The sequence below is a fragment of the Pseudorca crassidens genome, chromosome 14 (assembly GCF_039906515.1).
Source record: "Pseudorca crassidens isolate mPseCra1 chromosome 14, mPseCra1.hap1, whole genome shotgun sequence".
NCBI classification, from domain to species: domain Eukaryota; kingdom Metazoa; phylum Chordata; class Mammalia; order Artiodactyla; family Delphinidae; genus Pseudorca; species Pseudorca crassidens.
The window spans coordinates 7,485,439-7,510,631 of NC_090309.1; the positions used below are offsets into that span (position 1 = coordinate 7,485,439).

At 40.8% G+C, this 25,193-nt stretch overlaps 1 protein-coding gene across 1 annotated transcript in view; it reads left to right on the forward strand.

Moving 5' to 3' along the window:
* AFF3 (ALF transcription elongation factor 3) overlaps window positions 1-25,193 on the forward strand; it is a 560,353-nt gene that overhangs the window by 348,278 nt on the left and 186,882 nt on the right. The window contains exons 8-9 of the mRNA XM_067704167.1: window positions 15,822-15,902; window positions 24,050-24,086. Coding sequence (XP_067560268.1) covers window positions 15,822-15,902; window positions 24,050-24,086 — 118 coding nt within the window. The remainder of the gene's footprint in view (window positions 1-15,821; window positions 15,903-24,049; window positions 24,087-25,193) is intronic.

Sequence of the window (25,193 nt, forward strand, 5' to 3'; positions counted from 1 at the left end):
TTTACGTCCCATTTCCCCATTGCCTCCTTCAGCTCGTCTGAGATGAGCTCTCAGGCCAGCGTACCAGCTAGACGGCCCTCGCCGTTGCCCCGGGAGAAGTCTATAGGCACAAAGGCAAAGCATCTAAACTCTTTGGAACCCAAAACCAGCTTTTGGGAAGAGGATGCCTCCTGCTTACTCGTAATTGCCCCATTTAGGAAAAATACCAGACACTGAGACAGCATCCCCCATTCCCTCTGTATGCATGATGCTTGAGTGGCAAACGGCATTAGGGAGGCACATTATTGTTTAATCAGCACACTTCAATTATGCCTTCTATTTGACTATGAATAATTAACCAGTTAAATATTAAGTAATTCACTGAGTGAAATAGATTAGAAAACAAACTCATAAATGTCTTCTGTATTCATCCCCTCTTTTCACAAGGTCCAAGCCAAAAGCTGGAACACTAATCATAAAGGTAGTGACACAGCAATAATTACCTTCTGCGGAGCACCTACTCTGTGCCAGACCCGGTGCTAGGTACTTTGTGTATTTATCACTAACCCTTTCAGTAATCCTGTGAGATAGGGTTACTAACACAAGTTTACAGATGAGGCCACCAATAGTCAAAAAAGGAAACTTGCCCAGGGTCATTCTTCTGGTTCATGGCAGGGCCAGCATTAGGCAAGTTTAGCCAGTATTAAACTCCAACTCCAAGCCTGTTCTGTTCCACCATTCTACTTCCCTGTAATTGAGACACGGGTTTCATCAAATGCACATTTCCAGATTGTCTGTCTGTGGAAAGAAGTTCAGGAACGTGTTAAGCGGAAAGCATGGCCAAGAACGTAATTATGACCCTCCTCTCCTTCTAGCCTCCGTGGCCTTCCTTCCTGTCCCAAACCATAGCATCTTTCCCCTTAGATGCCTATGAAAGAGCAGTTTGATTATTGCAAGCCACAGCTAGTTCAAAGATTAATTACAACCTTTATGTCTTTACCAGGGCAAATTTCTGAGCGTTTGCGCTACCACTGAGAGGTGTTGTGTAGATCAGAAGTCAGGTGACAGTGGCATCATTAATAACATGACCTTTCTCACAAGCTGGTCAGAAATTTGACTCACTTCTTGTAAATCTAGACTTAGCATGATTTATTCTCAGAAATGATACGGGAAAATACCAGCCCAAGATTCAGAATTTGGGGAAAACTCTTAATGCCCCTCAAATGCTTTAGTATTTTCTTTAAAGCATTTTTTTAAATTTAAGATTAGACCAATGAGTGCCTCTTAGCGGGAGCACAGGGTTTGTAGGAGTGTAGGAAACTAGCAGGTGCCTGTGCATTGGAGCAGGAATTCAGGGGCGAAGTTGTCACCTGGGTTTAACAAGAGTCGTTAAGTTCCTGCAGCTGTACACTCAACATCAAAACCATCTCCTTTACATTCTGAGAACCCAGCGTAGATTCCACTACTTTTTTTTTTTTTTTTTTTTTTTGCGGTACGCGGGCCTCTCACTGTTGTGGCCTCTCCCGTTGCGGAGCACAGGCTCCGGACGCGCAGGCTCAGCGGCCATGGCTCACGGGCCCAGCCGCTCCACAGCATGTGGGATCTTCCCGGACTGGGGCACGAACCCGCGTCCCCTGCAACGGCAGGCGGACTCTCAACCACTGCGCCACCAGGGGAGCCCGATTCCACTACTTATAACATTTTAATACAGCGTTCTGTTCTAGAAAAAAATCCCCAAATTAAAGCATGGGAATGATAGTACGCTTTAAATATATTCATTTTAAATGAATAGGCTTCATCTAAAATGAATCTTAGAAGTGTGTGGTTTTTATTGTTCCAAAAGGTCCCAAGTACATAGATAGAAGAGGGAAAGCACTTAACACAGAGGGACAAGAGAATAGGACAGATCACGTCCACCTTCCTTCTGCTAAAGAAAACAACACAACTGCATCCAGAACAAGAAATCTTCAGAAAAGTCCAAAATGAAGAAATCAGCGTGAGATAATTTTAAGAGTGACAGTTAGGGCTCCCCTGGTGGTGCAGTGGTTGAGAGTCCGCCTGCCGATGCAGGGGACGCGGGTTCGTGCCCCAGTCCGGGAAGATAACACGTGCCGTGGAGCGGCTGGGCCCGTGAGCCATGGCCGCTGAGCTTGCGCGTCCAGAGCCTGTGCTCCGCAACGGGAGAGGCCACAACAGTGAGAGGCCCGCGTACCGCAAAAAAAAAAAAAAAAAAAAAAGAGTGACAGTTATATCGACTTCAGTCAAGGCTCTTATCCTTTCCATGAAGAGTCCAGAGTTTGCAGGGGCCACTGAAGTCAGGTGGGTGAGAGGTCCGGGTCTCCAGCAAATGGGACTGATTTCCTTACAATGAATCACACTCTTTACAATGTGAAGGAAATAAGGAAAGGCCAGACACCGCACGGCCTCAGCTTTGTGAGAACTGGAAATCGTGCAGACGATTTGTGGGAGCGAATGGGCAGCACAGGTGTTAAGGAGCCCTTGGAGTTTTGGTTTGAAGGTTTGCTTTGTATTTGTCAGCACCCAATGCTCGCCCTCCTGCCGTAAGCCCCTGGAGTCATACTGTTGTCTCATGCATGTGTTCTCCAGTCTGCGAGACCTGATTTGAAAGCTGCTTCTCGATTTGATTCCAGTTATCTTTACCTATGTGGTCCACCCTCCGTTTTATCCATTGGTGATTAACCTCATTGAGAGCAGAGGAAGGACAGCGACAAGTTAAACAGCTTGGGTGTTGCAGTGAATTAGAGCAGTCAGTGTTCCAATCGGAGATTCTCTCACCCAGGGGAATGCATGCGACCAGAAAATAGACAGACAGCAACTGGGAATCCCCTTCTCAGGCCAATTTTAGTTCAAATTGGACATATGCCTGGCTTTTCAGTTAAAGAAACAAGATTTCATTGTGATTTTGGGTAACCCTATTTTTACAGATTTCCATTGGTTATTTGCATGTTTTTAATTATAGCAGCCTAAGCGTTACTAAGAAAAATAGGTTTTTACAGACTCACAGACATAGAGAACAGACTTGTGGTTGCCAAAGGGGAAGGAGAGTAGGGGGAGGGATGGATTGGAAGTTTGGGATTAGCAGATGCAAACTATTATATATAGAATGGATAAACAACAGGGTCCTACTGTAGAGCACAGGGAACTACATTCAATATCCTGCGATAAACCATAGTGGAAAAGTATATGAAAAAGAATGTATGTATATGTGTAACTGAATCACTTCGCTGCATGGCAGAAATTGACATAACACTGTAAATCAGCTATACTTCAATAAAATAATTTTTTTAACAAAGGAAAAATAGGTTTTAAAAAATCTTAGTGAAGAAAATATTTTTATTTTTCAGCAGCTACTGTTTTTCCAGAAGCTTTCCATCAGTGGTTGTGAATGCACTATACTTACTACTTTTTTCAAAGTATAGGTCCCTCTACTGTGGTAACAGAATGAGGATGTTTTTGCGTTTTTGTGGATTTAGGGGCCAAATTAGAGATTTTGACTGTGACCTCCTTGTTCTAAGCCCAAGTCTGCCTAGGCTTCAAGTCTGACCTGGTGTCTGTGTTTACAGTCCGGGAGCGGATTGACAATTAGAATGTACTTTCCGGTTCTGTCAGGGGAGGAGCGTGTTTCTCCCACTTTATCTCGCCCAATACCCGGCCGGTACTCTGCCTCCTAAGTACAGGCCTGCAGGAGTGTTTTCCTTTCACCAGACACGGTGCTCCTGTTAGCTTCCAGCATTGAAAGGATATGCAGTGTAATAAAAATTACCGCGTTCTGTTGTTGGCGACATTTATCTGATAGGAGTGTCATAACATGAATAATACGTGTGAAAGAACTACAGTGCTGAGTGATGGTTCTGAGACGGAAACCGAAAATAAAACAATGCTCTGATCTGCAGTAACCACTGCCACACATAATAATCAACTCTGGCGTTTTGCATTTGACAGGATTAATTCAGTGTTTTATTTTGAAAAGAGTTTCTGAGCACAGAGCATTCTGGAGTTTACTGTGGTCACGGGCCAGGCCTGTGGATGTGGACCCTGAGTTGGCAGTGGTTGTGAAGACATTGCTGAGAGAGAGAAGGAAGTAATTTAATCTCTCTCAAACCTGGCAGCGGTCGTATGTGTTTGGTGGGACAAGTATAATTTATTGTCGCCACCATTTTACAGGCGAGAAAAGAGAATCCCAGAGAGATTAAATGAATGATTAAATGATCCTATTGTTTTACCCATTGTGTAGGCCTTTGAGAAGTTACGAGAGAGTTATAAGACACGATCCCTTCCCTCAAAGAGGTTATCATCTAGTAGGGGTCAAAAAGTTTATAATCTAATACCAGTAACCCATAAAATGAAAACTCACAGCTCCAGGTAGCCTGTAAACGTTAAAGTGACACAAATCGTGGGAAAGGCAGAGGGGGGTGGGCAGCCCTCGCTGAGGACAGCACTGGTCAGTGACCTGATTCAGAGAGAGGCCGGGGGTGAGAAAAAAATGAAGAAGTAAGTGAAGTTGGAATCACATGAAAGGAAAACTGAACGATGTCAGGACAGGAAAATCTCGGGCAGGACAGGAAGCAAACCCATTGGTTTTGGAGGAGGAATGTAATAGGAACGTAGCAGACCAGTAACCCTGCAGTGGTCCTTGATGGTGCCCTATGACAGAGCATCCTTAGTGTTTGGAGCAGGGTCGCTGGAAGCCACGTGGCATGGTAACTGTTTCAGATAAAACACCTCTGTGGCTGTGACCAAGGCAGAATGCACTGGGGAAACGGTAGCCAGGGAGAGAGACCAGGGGAAGTGTTTTTCTATTCACTGAATCTAATAGGAAAGTTAACATACAGTTTAAATTTGTTCTGATTTCATCTTTTTGCAAACTCAATATACTTGCAGCTCTTCATAACTGAATGTTTTGAACTCCAAGATTAGATTTCAGGCTAAAATTCAATTTTTGTTTCTTCTCTTTTTTGATAACAAAGAGCTACGGTGCTTAGTGAATGGATACCATAATCCTCCAGCCATTTGTCCTGAGACAGGCTGATGCAGGTGACATCAGAGCAAGTGGGTAGCTACACAGGGTGGAGGTGGGGTGCAGAATGGGGACACGAGAGTCTGCTCACCTTGAAGCTGTGGATTCTTGGGGCTTGTGGTCAGTCTTGCTGTTCAGTAGACAGGAAAATGGCAACTAGCCCATGTGCCCCATGGCCTTCTGAAGATGGTATATGGAGGAGAGAGAAAGCTGGACAGTTAATAAAAGGCAGTATTCTATACCCCAATCATTTAACCTCTTCTGTTCTTTCATTTAGGACAAAAGTGAGTGTATTTGCTATAAAAAGACTTGGCATTTTAAGTCTATTTAAGAAATAAGATACTCTGAAATATGTCCCTTGAGTAGCTAGACATTTGCTTAGGGAGCTTAACACAATAAGGCTGTGTGAAGACAGATGTATGGATTCTTTTTTTTTTTTTTACCGAAGTATAGTTGATTTGCAATGTTCTGTTTCAGGTGTGATTCACAAAGTGATTCAGTTGTACATACGTATATATATATTCTTTCTCAGAGTCTTTTCCATTACAGGTTATTACAAAATATTGAATATAGTTCCCTGTGCTATACAGTAGGTCCCTGTTGTTTATTTTCTTGATAAATATATAGGAGTGTGTAGCTGCCAATCCCAAGTTCCTGATTTGTCCCTCCCCCTCTTTTCCCCTTTGGTAACCATAAGTTTGTTTTCTATGTCTGTGAGTCTGTTTCTGTTTTGTAATACGTTCATTTGTATCATGTCTTTACATTCGTAATCCTGTCAGTTGGCTAAGGAATGTAGACTCAAAAGTGAGGACCTCCCAGTGCTGGGGGATAGGATGTGCCCTCACTTCCAAGTGACAAGAAAATCAAAAAGAGAGAAGGGCAGACAGATCCTGGCAGTGGCAGGGAAGTTTACGAGATCAGAAGGTAGCTACCCAGACCTGGGAGTAATCAGCTTCAAACACTGTATTTCTCTTCCTGTCTTACCTGTGGTTCAGGAAGTGGGTAAAGGACAGCCAAGTGGAGGGAGGAGGAGCAAAGCAGTGATGAGGGGATGGTTGAGGTTAGGTGGTCAGGAGCAGTGATGGGGGTGGGGACCCGTGGATGCAGTGGTGTGGGATCCATGGCCTAGCAATGACACAGCATCCTTTCCCTGTGAAGAAAATAATCCCAAGCAAACTAAGTGAAGTTTTAGCAGCTACGAAAAGTTTTACCTTTGCTTTTATTTTAAATCACTGCCAGAAATAAGGTACAAATTAAATACGTTTTTAAAAATCAGATCTTCCCTCACTGACTGCTGTTATTATGTCAGAGATCTGCTCTGATGAGAAAACTTAAGGACGTTTTTTACAGGATAAAGTACAAGTCATACTTAGGAATCATAATAGTCTCTTTAAATAACTTACAGTTTCAGTAATATATAGTTTGTATTAATTATTGCTAGCTTAATTACAGATTACATTTGCACAATACTTCATTCTTTTATCAAAACACTTTCCCAGATACTCTGTCATCTCAGATTCCCAACATCTAAAACACAGAGAGAAATTCTATTTCTCATTTTAGAGAGAATTCTGAAAATCAGCTTGGTATTAATCAGCTGGTTTTTATTGAATGATTAAACACAAGGGAACCATGCTCATATATATGAGCTCTCATTTAATCATTCAGTCCCCATGATTCAACCATGATATAGTTAACACCTACGTTTCCTCTGGTTCAGAGATGATGCCCCAAACTGAGATCTGATTGATTCCGGAGTCTTTGGTTTGAAATCACTACAATTGGCTGAAGATGTGACTTACCTAAGCTCACTGAGCTAGTAAGTGATGGAAGAGGAAATAAAAATAGTCTATTTTCCCTCAATTTTCCCATGTAACCCTAATGGAGAATTTTAATACGATGAATAATCAGTCTTAAAAACTCATTGCACAGTAAATAAAAACAAATATATTTAAATGGTTGCTATAAATAATTCTTATGTTTTGGGAAATTCTAACAGATTTGTTTTAAGCAAGCTGTCTTACTATTTCTTTGTATATTTAGTAGTACTCATTAGATGGAAAGATCACCTGGAAATACTTAGTTATAATTAAAGTAATGTTAGCAAGCAATTTTGCATTGAAATATAGGCGTTCAGTTCAATTCAACAAGTTAATTTTGGGCAAGGTGTTTTATTTAGTCTACACAAAGATGAGCAGACAGTATCCCTCTTGGAGGAAATGTTCAGTCCTTCTTTAGAGGACTGTTCCTGAAAGAGATTGTTAGGATTCCTAAGCATGATTTTTATTCTGCATTGGGGGAAGGGTATCAGAAGAGGAGGAAATGGTTGAATGCAGATTGAGGTATATACTCATAAAACTACAACACAAAAAGGAATGTAACAGTTACTGTGAAAAAGAAAGGAAAAGAAAGTGCCTTGGAGGAGGATGAGAAGGGAGCTCTCATATCATATTGGAACAGAAGGGGAATCAGCAGAGGCTTCAAGACAGATGTAATATTTGAGATGACCCTTCATGGATGGCTAGAAATCCAAAAGGCATGTGGCGATAGGGCATTCACACACAAAGGGGTTGCTGTAAGTAAAAGCAGAGACGGTAGTTTGTCTTACATGTAGTGTGTGTAGTTTAACCAAAAGGCACAAGGCTGAAAACTAGGACCTTGTTGTAGAAGGTCTCGAATGCAGTAGAGTAAAAAACAAATACCAGACTGGTACTAACACGATAGATTGTGCAAGTGTCAGTGGTGGCAGTTAATCTTTTTGAGTTTTGACTTCCTCACCTGCAATATGGAGATGATAATAATTACATTAAGGGTTGGATGTCAGTGAGAAAACTTGTGTGGAATTAGTACTCTGAAAACCATAAAACGCAACCAGTGGCATCATCACCATCGTTATTGCTGTGTACATGATGGTATATGAAGATTGTAGAGCAGGGGAGCTTTTTGTTTGGATCTGCACTTAAGGAGAATTAAGTTGGCAGGGATGTGTAGGATTTATTAATAATGGAAGAAAGAGAACCATCAGAAACCATTGATGAGAGGAGATGGATTCAATATGGCAGAGTAGAAGGACGTGTGCTCACTCCCACTTGTGAGAGCACTGGAATCACAACTAACTGCTGAACAATCATCGACAGGAAGACATTGGAACTCACCAAAAGAGATACCCCACATCCAAAGACAAAGGAGAAGCCACAGTGAGATGGTAGGAGGGGCGCAATCACAATCAAATCAAATCCCATGACTGTTGGGTGGGTGACTCACAAACTGGAGAACAGTTACACCACAGAAGTCAACGCACTGGAGTGAAGGTTCTGAGCCCCACATCAGGCTTCCCAACCTGGGGGTCCAGCAACGGGAGGAGGAATTCCCAGAGAATCAGACTGAAGGCTAGCGGGATTTGATTACAGGACTTTGACAGGACTGTGGGAAACAGAGCCTCCACTCTTGGAGGGCACACACAAAGTAGTGTGCACATCAGATCCCAGAGGAAGGAGCAGTGACCCCATACCTGCAGGTGTTGGACCTACCTGCTAGTGTTGGAGGGACTCCTGCAAAGGCAGTGGGCGGCTGTGGCTCACCACAGTGACAAGGACACTGGGAGCAGAAGTTCTGGGAAGTACTTCTTGGTGTGAGCCCCCCCAGAGTCTGCCATTAGCCCCACCAAAGAGCCTGGAGCTGCCAGTGCTGGGTCACCTCAAGCCAAACAACCAACAGGGAGGGAACCCAGCCCCACCAATCTGCAGACAAGTGGATTAAGTTTTACTGAGCTCTGCCCACCGGAACAACACCCAGCTCTACGCACCACCAGTCCCTCCCATCAGGAAGCTTGCACAAACCTCTTAGATAGCCTCATCCACCAGAGGGTAGACAGCAGAAATAAGAAGAACTACAGTCCTGCAGCCTGTGGAACGAAAACCACATTCACAGAAAAATAGACAAAATGAAAAGGCAGAGGACTATGTACCAGATGAAGGAACAAGATAAAACCCCAGAAAAACAACTAAATGAAGTGGAGATGGGCAACGTTCCAGAAAAAGAATTTAGAATAATGATAGTGAAGATGATTCAGGACCTTGGCAAAAGAATGGAGGCAAAGATCGAGAAGATGCAAGAAATGTTTAACAGGGACTTCCCTGGTGGTGCAAGGGTTAATAATCCACCTGCCAATGCAGGGGACATGGGTTCGATCTCTGGTCAGGGAAGATCCCACATGCCGTGGAGCAACTAAGCCCGTGTGCCATAACTACTGAGCCTGCACTCTAGAGCCTACAAACCACAACTACTGAGCCTGAATGCCACAACTACTGAAGCCCACATGCCTAGAGCCCGTGCTCCACAACAAGAGAAGCCACCACAATGAGAAGACCGTGCACCGCAGCAAAGAGTATCCCCCGTTCAACACAACTAGAGAAAGCCCACGCACAGCAACGAAGACCCAATGCAGCCAAAAATAAATAAATAATAAATAAATTTATTTTTAAGAAAAAGAAGTGTTTAACATGTAGAAGAATTAAAGAACAAACACCTAGAAGAATTAGAGAACAAACAAAGAGAGATGAACAATACAATAACTGAAATGAAAAATAAACTAAAAGTTATCAATAGCAAAATAAATGAGGCAGAAGAACGGATAAGCAATCTGGAAGAAGGAATGGTGGAATTCACTGCCGTGGGACAGAATAAAGAAAAAAAGAATGAAAAGAAATGAGGACAGCCTATGAGACCTCTGGGACAACATTAAACTCACCAACATTCTCATATAGGGGCCCCAGAAGGAGAAGAGAGAGAGAAAGGACCCGAGAAAATATTTGACGAGATTATAGTTGAAAACTTCTCTAACATGGGAAAGGAAATAGCCACCCAAGTCCAGGAAGCACAGAGAGTCCCAGGCAGGATAAACCCAAAAAGAAACAGACGACACACATAGTAATCAAAGTGACAAAAATTAAAGACAAAGGAAAATTATTAAAAGCAGCAAGGGGAAAATGACAAATAACATACAAGGGAAGTCCCATAAGGTTAACAGCAGAAACTCTACAAGCCAGAAGGGAGTGGCATGATATATTTAAAGTGATGAAAGGGAAAAACCTACAGCCAAGATTACTCTACCCAGTAAGGATCTCATTCAGATTCGACAGAGAAATTAAAAGCTTAACAGACAAGCAAAAGCTAAGAGAATTCAGCACCACCAAACCAGCTCTACAGCAAATGCTAAAGGAACTTCTCTAAGTGGGAAACACAAGAGAAGAAAAGGACCTACAAAAACAAACTCAAAACAATTAAGAAAATGGTCATAGGAACATACATATCGGTAATTACCATAAATATGAATGGATTAACTGCTCCAACCAAAAGACACAGGCTCACTGAGTGGATACAGAAACAAGAACCGTATATATGCTGTCTGCAAGACACCCATTTCAGACCTAGGGACACATACAGACTGAAAGTGAGGGGATGGAAAAAGATATTCCATGCCAGTGGAAATCAAAGGAAGCTGGAGAAGCAATACTCATATCAGATAAAATAGACTTTAAAGTAAAGAATGTTACAAGAGACAAGGAAGGACGCTACATATGATCAATGGATCAATCCAAGAAGAAGATATAACAATGTTAAATATATCTATACCCAACATAGGAGCACCTCAGTCCATAAGGCAAATGCTATCAGCTATAAAAGAGGAAACTGATGGTAACACAATAATAGTGGGGGACTTTAACACCTCACTTACACCAATGGACAGATCATGCAGGCAGAAAATTAATAAGGAAACACAAGCTTTAAATGGTACAATAGACCAGATGGATTTAATTGATATTTATAGGACATTCCATCTGAAAACAGCAGATTACACTTTCTTCTCAAGTTCACATGGAACATTCTCCAGGATAGATCATATCTTGGGTCACAAATCAAGCCTCGGTAAATTTAAGAAAATTGAAATCACATCAAGCATCTTTTCCATCCACAGCACTGTAAGATTAAAAATCAGTTACAGGGGAAAAACGTAAAAAACATAAATACATGGAGGCTAAACAATATGTTACTAAATAACCAAGAGACCACTGAAGAAATCAAAGAGGAAGTAAAAAAATACCTAGAGACAAATGACAATGAAAACACGACGATCCAAAACCTATGGGATGCAGCAAAAGCAGTTCTGAGAGCAAAGTTTATAGCAGTGCAATGCTACCTCAAGAAACAAGAGAAATCTCATATAAACATTCTAACCTTACACCTAAAGGAACTAGAGAAAGAAGAACAAACAAAACCCAAAGTTAGTAGAAGGGAAGAAATCGTAAAGATCAGAGCAGAAATAAATGAAATAGAAACAAAGAAAACAATAGCAAAGATCAATAAAACTACAAGCTGGTTCTTTGAGAAGATAAAATTGATAAACCTTTAGCTACACTCATCAAGAAAAAGAGGGAGAGGACTCAAATCAATAAAATTAGAAATGAAAAAGGAGAAGTTACAATGGACACTGCCGAAATATAAAGCATCCTAAGAGACTGCTACGAGCAACTCTATGCCAATAAAATGGACAACCTGGAAGAAATGGACAAATTCTTAGAAAGTTATAACCTTCCAAGACTGACCCAGGAAGAAATAGAAAATATGAACAGACCAATCACAAGTAATGAAGTTGAAACAGTGATTAAAAATCTTCCAACAAACCAAAGTCCAGGACCAGATGGCTTCACAGGTGAATTCTATCAAACATTTAGAGAAGAGCTAACACCCATCCTTCTCAAACTCTTCCAAAAAACTGCAGAGGAAGGAACACTCCCAAACTCATTCTATGAGACCACCATCACCCTGATACCAAACCAGGCAATGATACTACAAAAAAAGCAAATTACAGACCAATATCACTGATGAATATAGATGCAAAAATCCTCAAGAAAATACTAGCAGACAGAATCCAACAACACATTAAAAGGATCACACACCATGACCAACTGGGATTTATCCCAGGGATGCAAGGATTCTTCAGTATATGCAAATCAATCAATGTGACACACCATATTAACAAATTGAAGAATAAAAACAATGTGGTCATCTCAATAGACGCAGAAAAAGATTTTGACAAAATTCAACACCAATTTATGATAAAAAAAACTCTCCAGAAAGTAAGCGTAGAGGGAACCTACCTCCACATAATAAAAGCCATATATGACAAACCCACAGCAAACATCATTCTCAATGGTGGAAAACTGAAAGCACTTCCTCTCAGATCAGGAAGAAGATAAGGATGTCCACTCTCACCACTATTATTCAACATAGTTTTGGAAGTCCTAGCCACAGCAATCAGAGAAGAAAAAGAAATAAAAGGAATACAAATTGGAAAAGAAGAAATGAAACTGTCACTGTTTGCAGATGACATGGTACTATATATACATTGATAATCCTAAAGATGCTACCAGAAAACTACTAGAGCTCATCAATGAATTTGGTAAAGTTGCAGGATACAAAATTAATACTCAGAAATCTCTTGCATTCCTATACACTAACAACGAAAGATCAGAAAGAGAAATTAAGAAAACAGTCCCATTCCCCATTGCAACAAAAGGAATAAAATACTTAGGAATAACCCTACCTAAGGAGGTAAAAGACCTGTACTCAGAAAACTATACGACACTGATTAGAGAAATCAAAGATAACACAAACAGCTGGAGAGATATACCATGTTCTTGGATTGGAAGAATCAATATTGTGAAAATGTCTGTACTGCCCAAAGCAATCTACAGATTCAGTGTAATCACTATCAAATTACCAATGACATTTTTTATGGAACTAGAACAAAAGATCTTAAAATTTGTATGGAGACACAGAGGACCCCGAATAGCCAAAGCAGTCTTGAGGGAAAAAAATGGAGCTGGGGGAATCAGACTCCCTGACCTCAGACTATACTACAAAGCTACAGTAATCAAGACAGTATGGTACTGGCACAAAAATGGAAATATAGATCGATGGAACAGGATAGAAAGCCCAGAGATAAACCCACCCACCTGTGGTCAAGTAATCTATGACAAAGGAGGCAAGGATACACAATGGAGAGAAGACAATCTCTTCAGTAAGTGGTGCTGGGAAAATTGGACAGGTACATGTAAAAGAATGAAACTAGAACACTCCCTAACACCATACACGAAAATAAACTCAAAATAGATTAAAGACCTAAATGTAAGACCGAACACTATAAAACTCTTAGAGGAAAACATAGGAAGAACACTCTTTGACATAAATCACAGCAAGATCTTTTTTGACCCACCTCCTAGAGTAATGGAAATAAAAACAAAAATAAACAAATGGGACCTAATGAAACTTAAAAGCTTTTGCACAGCAAAGGAAACTATAAGCAAGACGAAGAGACAGCCCTCAGAATGGGAGAAAATGTTTGCAAATGAATCAACAAAGGGTTAATCTCCAAAATATGTAAACAGCTTATGCAGCTCAGTATTACAAAAACAACCCAATCAATAAATGGGCCTACGACCTAAAGAGACATTTCTCCAAAGGAGACATACAGATGGCCAAGAGGCACATGAAAAGCTGCTCAGCATCACTAATTAATAGAGAAATGCAAATCAAAACTACAGTGAAGTATCACCTCACACTGGCTAGAATGGGCATCATAAGAAAATCTAGAAACAACAAATGCTAGAGTGGGTGTGGAGAAGAGGGAATCCTCTTGCACTGCTGGTGGGAATGTAAATTGATACAGCCACTATGGAGAACAGTATGGAGTTTCCTTAAAAAAACAAAAACTAAACTTACCATATGACCCAGCAATCCCACTACTGGGCACATGCCCGGAGAAAACCATAATTCAAAAAGACACATCCACCCCAATGTTCATTGCAGCACTGTTTACAATAACCAGGTCATAGAAGCAACCCAAATGCCCATTGACAGATGAATGGTTAAAGAAGTGGTACATGTATACAATGGAGTATTACTCAACCATAAAATGGAACGAAATTGGGTCATTTGTAGAGGCGCGGATGGACCTAGGGACTGTCATATAGAGTGAAATAAGAAAGAGAGAAACAAATATCGTATATTAACACATATATGTGGAATCTAGAAAAATGGTACGGATGTGAACTGGTTTGCAAGGCAGAAATAGACACACAGATGTAGAGAACAAACGTATGGACACCAAGGGGGGAAAGTGGTGGTGAGGTGTGGTGAGAAGAATTGGGAAATTGGGATTGTCATATATACACTAATATGTATAAAATAGATAACTAATAAGAACCTGCTGTTTAAAACAATAAATAAATAAAATAAAATTTAAAAAATAAAGAAAAGAAACCATTAATGTCCTCTGGTTAAAAATAATGAAGGTGTGGTTAGGGTGGTAGTTCAGGTAACCAGAAAGCAAGGTAGAGACATTGCAGAGATACTCATTCAAAAACGTACTGAGCACCACCTGTCTTCCTGGACACAAATTCAGCAGGGCTGCTTAGCATCCTCTTCAAAAGAGACAACAGGGTCAGATAGAGGACAGAACAGGCAGGTACTTGGGGAGCAGAGGAGCGAGGGTCATAAAGGGACACTGGATCTTCCTTTGCTTTCCACTGGAGAAACCTTGGTAACATCAGGATGGAGAAGGGACACCTCGAGTGTCTAGGAGTTTGACCACCCAACGGCACATGTGTCACAGTGGGTGAGAGGTGATATAGGGTCAGTAAATCTTTCCCCGGTGGGTTTGAACATGCTCACTGTCCTTGCTCTCCGTGTGGGTCCGCGCTCTCTCTGGTGCTGGGGGGAGAGAGTTACCTAAGAAAAGAAGGCACAAGAGCAGCCTCAAGAAACTCTCCCTTCAGACACCTGACAGATTCCCTTTTCAACCTCCCGCCCCACAACCCAGGGAAGTGAGAAATTGTCTTTACCTAAAGAAAGAATTTCTTACTTTTCTCAAAGTGGATCAACTCCTGCCTCTGTACTTGCTTAGATTTGGAAGTGGAAGGAGTCAAGAAATAGGGTTCAGACCTGATGTGTAAATTCCAAGTCACTTTCCTGGTAATCAGAAATGGATTCGATTTAATTCCACACTCATGTAGTGTGTGCAGATATCTTCCAGGAGAAGGAACTGTAGGAAAATACTGGATGTTGATGCAACAAACCTCTCCCCACCTTGCCCTCTCTCACAGTTTAGTGAGAGTGTATGTCAAAAAGTATATGAAATATTACGTGCTGAGCCTAAGTTGTGTTCTTAATACTGTTATAAAAACCACAGCACTCTCTCTTTATCTCATATGTGTAATTGGTTTTTTCACTTCTCCATGAATGACATTTTTATGAAGACCAAAATGATGTGTGGGACCTATTGGAAACTTACACTGAGAGGAGTTTCTAATAAAATAAATAGCCCCGCTAATAATGATCCCTAATGTAAAAGTACTTTGTTCATTACTTCAGAAACTTCCTGTAAATTTTGTGGGAAGCAGCTCCCTTTGTATGGCATTTTACATAGAACTTTTACTACTGGGTTGTCCCTTTACTTAGGAGCTTAAATGAAATGGAAATGGGACAGGCTTGCAGATCTTTTTAAGGTATAAAGGGTTGATGGCAATAGCCACTGAACCAAGAATTGGGAAGATTAGGGAAAGAAATTATAAAAGTGGGTTTTAAATCCTTTTTTAAAAAAATCCCTTTCATTTCTATTCATCTCTTGTTCATTCCTTATCCCGTCTATGCTTATTAAGGCAGACTTGTGAAACTGCTTTGTATGCTACTGAGTTTAAATACTCTCTGTATTACAATGTTGTTTGTTTTTCCCTCCCTTTAGGAGATGACCTGGCTTCCACCACTTTCAGCTATTCCAGCGCCCGGAAAAGTGGAACCGAGCAAATTTCCATTTCCAAATAAGGTGAGATCCTGCGTTGCCCAGGTTGAATAGGCTTTTTACTCACACAGAGATTTTTAGTGGGCAGTGGGTTTCCCTTGATTGTCTTTTCCTCTGTAAATATTCCTGCTACAGGCACACGAATCTGATTTTCAACAGTTTGCAAGCATAGGTCTGTTCATTCCAAGGGAAGAAATCAAACTTGCAGTCCTACCTACCTCCACTTCCATACTTCCTGCAAAATATGATGAATATTACAATTATCATGTTATCTAAAAACACTTGTGAAGTTGAAATGCATCTTACGATCATTTTATACATCCAGTGTGATTGTATGTCTTGTTTTTTCCTGAAAAGCTATTATTAAATTAATGATGTATTTTAAAATCAGTGTCTTAGAATTGAGGACATGAAGTATATAATTTCTCGGTTATCTTTTATAAAGCTGAAAATATTTTCTAGGACTTAAAAAAAATGATTTCCATATTTTCTAAGAACCAGCATACACAGAATATCAGCTACAAAATATATTTAAATTATACGTGAGTCTAATAAGTTTTGATTTTTATTAACCATCCAACACGTAATTACATATTCATTACAAAGGTGAAATTATGCACATAGAAGAAGCAAAATATGAAAGTTTCTCATGCCCTTGTCCAGATTTTACTTCCCTACCCACAGATGACTATCAAGAGTCTGGTGTGTACCATTTCAGTCATTTTCCCTGTGTGTTACATACACATATGTGCATATGCAGTTTTTTAAAAATCCTAAATGGTACTAAACGTACTTTTTCTAAGAGTAGACTTTTTTCCAGATACACACAGTACATAAATATCATTGCTAAATATTAACATCACAACGTTCTAAAGTAAATTATTGAAATAATAGTTCATTATTATCACAGTGGTAAATGCCAGTCTAAGTGTCGGTTTTTATTTCCCTTAACAAGGCGTATTTAGAGATCTTCCCAAGTGAATATGTAGAGATTTTCTTACTTTTTCTTAACAGCAGCAAAATATCTCATAGTGTGAATTTGCTGTAATTGCTGTCCTTTAATGGACATTGAGACTGTTAATGGTTTGCTGTTAACACAAACACTGTTACAACACACAGTTTTTGTAAGTGCCTCTGTGTGTGCCTCTTATTCAGTGTCTCTTGTCCAGACACCTAGAACAGGAGCTGGGGTGCTGGAGGCATCAGAAGCCTTATTTACCCTTGACTATGTTTCAAGAGTATTTTTTTATGAATCTTTGCCAGTGTTTAATATTATCTGGTTTTTTATCATCGTGTCTGTAGTATGGATGAAAAACTGTTATTTCGTTAATTTGCACTTCTCCAGTAATTTCTGAGTTTGAGCACTGACTGTTTTTCCTTTGCAAATTGCCCATTCATGTCCATTGCCACTTTAAAAAAATGATTCGTAGGAACTCCTTATATCTTACTCATTTGCCTGTTCTATATGATGCAACTATTTTCTTGCCACCTTACTTATGTACCTTTTATACTAGCAAAGTGTTTAAATTTTCATGTCAGAGAAAAAAGATCTTTCCCGGCCCAACATTCTAACAACGTTCTCTATTTTATTGTAATTCTTTTATAATTTTTGTTTTTAGGTTTAAACATTTTGTTTGCATTGGTGTGTCATAGGATTCTAGCCTTATTCTTTTCATTGGTTGAGTAGATGATGGCAACACTATCAACAAATTAGCCCATCTTCCCCCCACTGGTTTGAAATACCACCTACGTCAACAACTGAAAGTCTCATAAATACACAGTTTTGTTTCAGGACTGTCTATTCTGTTCTTTTGATATATTCATCTCATTCTTTCCCAATAACTCATTGTTTAAGTCAGAGGTCAAATAACTTTTTATTTAAAGAATCAGATAGTAAATGGTTTAGGCTTTGCAGACAATATCTGAATGAATGAATGTGACTATGTTCAAATAAAACTTTATTTACAGAAACACAATTAGTAAAGAAGTCTTACAACTCAATAATAGAAAGAGAACTCGTTTTAAGAATAGGCAAAGGATTTAAAAAGACATTTCTCCAAAGGTGATCTACAGATAACTAATAAACATATGAAAAGACACTATTGCTATCATTTAGGAAATGCAGATCAGAACTACCATGAGATACTCCTTCCTACCTACTTAAAGGGGTAAAATCAAAGACAGACAATACCCAGTGTTCACACGAGTGTGGAGAAATTGGAACCCTGATGTCAGTTGCTGGTGGGATCTTAAATGGTGCAGCCTCTTTGAAAAAGTTTCAACATTTCCTCAAAGGTTAAACATTGCATTATTGTATGACCCAGCAATTCCACTCCTAGGTATATCCCCAAGAGAATTGAAAACACACGTCTGCAAAAAATCTTTTACACGCATGTTCACAGCAGCATTGTTCATAACAGCCAAAAAGTGGAAGCAATACAAATGTGCATCAACTGATGAATAGATAAACAAAAGTGATACATCTTTATAATGAAATATTATGCCACATAAAAAGGAACGAAGCATTGATACATGATTCAACATGGATGAACCTTGAAAATATGCTGAGCAAAGGTGAAAGACCTTTCAACTTTGTCACACCTTGTCACAAATGACAAGACCTTTCACCTTTGTCACACCTTGTCACAAATGACAACATGTCCAGAAGAGGCAAATGCAGAGAGACAGGAAATAGAGTAGTGGTCGCTTACAGCTTAGGGGTAGGGAGAGAGGGTTGAGTGACAGCTAAAGGATAAAAGCTTTCTTTTTGAAGTGTTGAAAATGTCCCAAAGTCCCTTAATAAGAATGATTCCAATGTGTTATTGTTAAATATAATAATTTCTTATTCTGTGTCCAGCTGAGGGTACTTCCTTCTATTTTTCTAGCTTTCTGAATATTTTAAAGGTTTGAATTTTCTTTCCATTTAAAAAAATTAAGGTATAATTTACAAACAGGCACTTCCCTGGTGGCACCGTGGTTAAGAATCCACGTGCCAATGCAGGGGACATGGGTTCAAGCCCTGGTCCAGGAAGATCCCACATGCCTCGGAGCAACTAAGCCCGTGCGCCACAACTACTGAGCCTGTGCTCTGGAGCCCACGAGCCACAACTGCCAAAGCCCGCATGCCTAGAGCCCGTGCTGAACAATAAGAGAAGCCGCCGCAATGAGAAGCCTGCACACCGCAATGAAGAGTAGCCCCCGCTCGCCACAACTAGAGAAAGCCCGCACGCAGCAATCAAGACCCATTGCAGCAAAAAAAAAAAAAAAATAGGTGACTTTACAGAGTGTGGGGACATTACATGATTTTAATAATGCTTTTCTTTCAAAAAGTTCACAATAAGTGCTGGTAACGTATCTTGTATCGGACTTCCCTGGCAGTCCAGTGGCTGAGACTCCGTGCTCCCAATGCAGGGGGCCCAGGTTTGATCCCTAGTCGGGGAACTAGATCCCACATGCTGCAACTAAGAGTTCACAGGCCGCAACTAAAAGATCCCACAACTAAGACCTGGCACAGACAAATAAATAAATAAATATTTAAAAAAAATTTTATCTTGTATCAATGAAATAAGACTTCATTAGTGTCATTTCTACTCTGACGAATCACCATAAACTTAGTGACTCACGACAACATAAATTTATTATCTTACAACTCTGGAAGACAGAAGTCTGAAATCAGTTTCACGGAGCTAAAATTGAGGTGTGGTCAGGGCTACGTTTCTTCTGAATGTTTTAGGGAAGAGTTTGTTCTCTTGTCTTTCTCGGCTTCTAGAGGCTGCCCTGCTTACTTAGCTTGTGGCCCTCATCATGCTGACCTCTGACCTCCTTGTCACATCTTCTCTGACTCTCCTGCCTCCTCCTTTTCCTTATAAGAAACTTGGTGATGATACTGGGCCCACCTGGATAATCCAGGATAATCTCCCATCTCAGAATAGTTAACTGAATCACATCTGCAAAGTCCCTTTTGCCATGAGAGGTAACATATTCACAGGGCCTGGGAATTAAGATACAGACATCTTTGGAGGAGCCCTGACTGTGCCTACTTCAAAGACATCACGAGTTCTCACCCATAGTGCACTTCTTTTAACCTGTGTCTCAACTATTTAGTATTCTGACAGCTGGAGGCTTGCAATTCATTAATTAGCCTACTAATGTTTGAGATGATCACAGTTGCTACTATGTAGGAGCTAGAATTGTTTATGGAATTTGCAGGGCAGAATCTCCAAAATGACTAATAAATGATGAAATTAAGCCCTTATTGAGATTAAAGGGGCAGTTTGACCTCACAAGTAAAGTCGATTTAAATGTGCTTTCTGAGCTACCAGTACCACTAAATTAATTAGCTACATACTTCCAAGAATTTTCCCAATTTGTCCGGGTATTGAAGGACATAATATATAATAAAGTCAATTGATACTGAACTTGGATGTTTTTTTCTATTCTCTGGAGGCTTAATTGGGAGTCACAATTCCCTAGACAAACACTATCAGACGTGCCTGCCTCATTCTTCAAATCTCAGAAGTTATTGACTTTGGTAAAGAAAAGAATGCATGCTATTATGAGGTATTTCAACCAAGAAAAAGAAATGAATTTGCTTTGTCCTTTTCCCTCGGTTTCTGTAGCAGTCTCCTAAGTTCTGAAATGCAAATAGCTAAAATTGTAGAACTTTTTCCATACTCAGAAGGCATCTGTGCGGATCTAATGGCATTTCACAAGCATTTCATGTGGCAACGAATGCCAGATCTGATGGGATCAGACCTGGTTTGAAACTATTCTTGCTGATCAGTTTCTAAAGCATTAGGCAGAAAAGTTCTAGCATGATTACAGAAATGAGAATCCTATTGCCATCCTCTTTCTACAGTACAAGGAGAATGAAAGCCAGCAAGTGTGAAGGAAAGTGCTTTGAAGTTGGGAAGTTTATGATATGTCTCCCTCTTTGGGTTCCTAGCGTGCTTCAGAAACGACCACAAAATGCTTGGGCTAAAACTTTTTGTTTACTTCATTACCTCAAAGTAAACATTTACATTTACTGTCATTTACATTATTTCAATTGTTTTGAGCTTTAGAGAAAAGAAAGGGATTGGTAGGGAAGCAGTAAGACCAAACCACACCAAGTGGTGCTTTTTCCTAGAGTAATTAGCTTTACGTGGAGGTCTGAAAACCAAAGAAGATATATTTCCATTTCTTGCCTTTTGTAATTCTAATGATGTATTGACAGACAAGCAAGAGGAGATAAGGGTACAGCAGTCCTCAGATGGTTCCAAAAAGCCATTTTTAAGGAGTGTTCTCACAGGATAAAGACTGCCCTCCATCAGCAACATGGCTTAAGAACAACTCTACTTTATCGGGTTAAGGTGCATATTTTTTTCACGTTTTAAGATCCCCAGAATCAGGGTTTGTTTTACAGCTGATGGCATTTTACAATTCATTGGCAGCCATTCTCTTCCATAGTAATACATGAAGCAATGCAGCCTTATACAGTTTGGTTACGTGTGATGAAATACGGTACTTATTATCGTGCTTCCTTGAATGGCTTTCTCGGCTGCCAGTGCACTTGGTTATTTCTGCCTTCAGTACAGTGATTTGTAAAACTTTACTTCCCAGCTAAATACCACCTTTGAAGAAGTTTGGGGATTCCTGTGTATGCAACAATAGTTTAGGTGTTGGGAATAAAGGATTTAAGAAAGGAGAACAAGTTTCCAACTGCAGATATTCTTCTAAGTAACTAAGAAGTGGTTCTCCTCTTTGTGCACATGACCGTCAGAAGGACACACACTTGCTGAGTGAATGTGGGAAATTAAAAGCAGTAGAGTAGGGCTTCCCTGGTGGCGCAGTGGTTGAGAGTCCACCTGCCAATGCAGGGGACACGGGTTCGTGCCCCGGTCCGGGAAGATCGCACGTGCCGCGGAGCGGCTGGGCCCATGAGCCATGGCCGCTGAGCCTGCGCGTCCGGAGCCTGTGCTCCGCAACGGGAGAGGCCACAGCAGTGAGAGGCCCGCGTACCGCAAAAAACAAAACAAACCAAAAAAAAACACTAAAAGCAGTAGAGTAATCTCGGCAATGCCCTGTTAGGAATTACAGGCAACTTTTTCTTATACTTTCCTATTTTTCTGAATTATTTTTTAATAAATTAATGTTACTTTTTGTTGTTTAAATAGCAAATACTTAATAGGATGGAGCCATCCTTGGGTCAAGACAATTAATAATAGTAGCGTTCTTTTTGTATGCTTTAATATGTACAGTTTATGTTATATCATGTATACCTTGATAAAGCTTTTTTTTTAAGGAGTCATAGTTGAAAATACAATTCCTGTAATGGAAATTTGACACAGTGTAGTGTAAACATAAAGAAAGCAAGTAAGTCCTTCTGAGATTCAGGAATATTTCAAAGAACAGGTAACCCTTGAGCTTTTTTGTTCTGAGCCTGGAAGGAAGAATGAAGTTCGCCAGGCAGAAAACAGAAAATGGCAGGACATGCATCCCAAAGCTGAGGACAGGCTCTCGAGGCTTGAAGCACTCCCACACAGCAGTGATGAAATGCCTTTCAGCCCTGGGTTCTCGTAACTTGCATACACATCACCTCCTCTGCTGACTCACTGGGCTCCCAGGCCCGGAAGGCAGGGGCTTTGTACCCTCACTTCTGTAACCCTTGAGGACCCAACAGAGAACCTAGCAGGCCTCCTTGAATGCTCCCAGAGGAGGCTGAAATGACAGTGCGCAGATGTGTTGAGCCATGCCCCAGGCATCTACTCAGGGACGATGTTCACAAAGGGAGAGAAGGCCTTTGAGACAGAAGCTATAGGTGTAAGGGTGCCTATCTGGATGGGGCAGCAGGAGACACAGAAGCAGAAAGGGCTTCAGTGCCTGGGGCTTGTTGCCCTCTGCTCTGAACCCAGCCTGGCTCTGTGAAGGACGAAGGATCTGCACACTCTGTGGGGCCCCCAGGGTTTTGCAGCCAGCTGAGCAGGGCAGTAGTCCTTCATGGACCCTGTCTCCATTCATTCATTCTTTTATAACTCTCCTGTATATTTCATATTAAATGGGACTTCTGCAAGGAAAGAGGATGTGAATTCCCAAGACAAAATTTAGCATTTCACTTTAATGGAAATAAAATCAGGTTCAATCACTGTTTACCTGATCAATAACTGAACTCAAATACCACATAGTACTGGCTTTCTGCCATTTCAGATAAGTGGAAATCTGTAATAATCTTTCTACCCACCAATGCGAGATTGACAGCAGTTGTTCAGTGGAGTGTCCCTGATGGGATGGTTGCCAGCCTCGTCTGCAGAAAGGTGGTGAGAGTGAAGGTACATTCAAAGGGAAGTGGGTTAGATTAAAAATCAATAATATAGGACACTTCGCTGGTGGTGCAGAGGTTAAGAATCCGCCTGCCAGTGCAGGGGACACGGGTTCAATCCCTGGTCCGGGAAGATCCCACATGCCGCGGAGCAACTAAGCCTGTGCACCACAGCTACTGAGCCTGCGCTCTAGAGCCCGCAAGCCACAACTACTGAAGCCCACGTGCCACAACTACTGAAGCTCACATGTCTAGAGCCCGTGCTCTGCAGCAAGAGAAGCCACTGCAATGAGAAACCCACGCACCGCAACAAAGAGTAGCCCCTGCTCGCCTCAACTAGAGAAAGCCTGTGTGCAGCAACGAAGACCCAATGCAACCAAAACTAGATTAATTAATTTCTAAAAAAAGGATTGAAAAGAAGGACTCAAACAAGTACATGTGCATGTGTGTGTGCTTACCAGGTACTGAGGAGAGGGGGAAATGGGGAAACACTGCCGAAAGGGTAAGGAATTTTACTTTGGAATGATTTCTTTTGCAACTAGATAGGGGTGGTGGTTTAGTACATTGTGACTATGAAATGCCACTGAATTGTTCAGTTCAAAGTGGTTAATTTTATGTTATGTGAATTTCACCTCAATAAATAAAACAAAAAGTCTGTAATACAACATGGAAGTGATTGTGAGCTCTGTTACCAGAGCTGCTTAACAAACACGTAAATGTTTCTCATTACGGTAGCTGGTAGAGATTATGATCCGTGATTAGGTTCTGAATGACCAGTAATATATCTCATATTCAAGTTACATTTTGAAAGTCAAAATAAGAAAATTAATTGATATTTCTTGTTTTTCTTTTTTCTTTCTTTTTTTTTTTTTAGGACTCTCAGCTCACTTCCTCGGGACACAGTAATCCAAGTAAGAAAAGTTTCTCTCTATAGCTTCATATGTGGGCGTTGGAGGGGGTGGAACAGGTGAGGAGGTTTAAAAGAATTTCACTAAAAGACAAAATCCAGTGGGGAAAGGAGGGCCATTTGTCCAAGTGCTACCCAAAATGGGTAAGATGCATGGTGACCGTGAATGCTCCTCTGTCCTTTTATTCAAGGGAGGGAGGGCCAAAACATAAAACGGTGAATTTCAAACCAACCCGAGGAGGAAGGACCGCCATCCTTTCTTATAGTTGGCCTCTGGTATGTGTGAGGGGAAAAATTTTTAAAGGCAGCTAATGAGTTACCTAAATTGAGAGAAAATAGGTGGGTAAAGAGATCAGAAGACCTCATGATAAACGTCCTTAGAATCCATGAAGAAACCATGCCCTCTTCCAGGGAGAAACAGACTAAAGGGTCCAGGAAGGAATTTCATTACTGAACCCAGTGTCTAATAAAACACGTGGACTTCATCATCAAAGAGAGAATATCATTCCATGAAGTATTGTTTTAATTCTCTTCTTTGGCACTGTTAATTGGTATTAATGTTTTCTTGAGCATTAAACATGCATAAGCTACCCCATTCATGTCGTGAAAGCACACCCACGAAGACTGGGCTCTGTTAGTCTCCTGATCGGCCAGTCGGCTGAGAGCATCCCTTGCAAATTTCAAAGCTATGTTTAAACATGAAAATCACTCTGAGCCAGTAGATGTGTCTTAGGAACTGAGGCTCACCTACTGAGCATCTGTGAGGGCCGGAGGATTATGGAGAAAAGAGATCCAGACAAATGCATTGGGAAGCCCCAGACTTTTAATGCACAGCTAGAGAAAGGCCAGGGTAGGAGGATGACGGCATAATGAGCCACAGGCAGTATCCCTTAGTTATCCCACCCTCTGCTGGAATTTGCTGTGAGTACTAGCACCAGGGAAGAGGTGACATGCCAAGGGACTTGAGATCTATAGAAATTAATAAATGTAATAGTAAGGAAAGGAATCAGGAGATGCATGGTTAGGTCCACGAGGTGCGTAGGCATCAGCATCATATGCCGAAGGCTAGAGCGTACGGAAGAATTGCCATTGCTCCCCTCACCATTTCCTT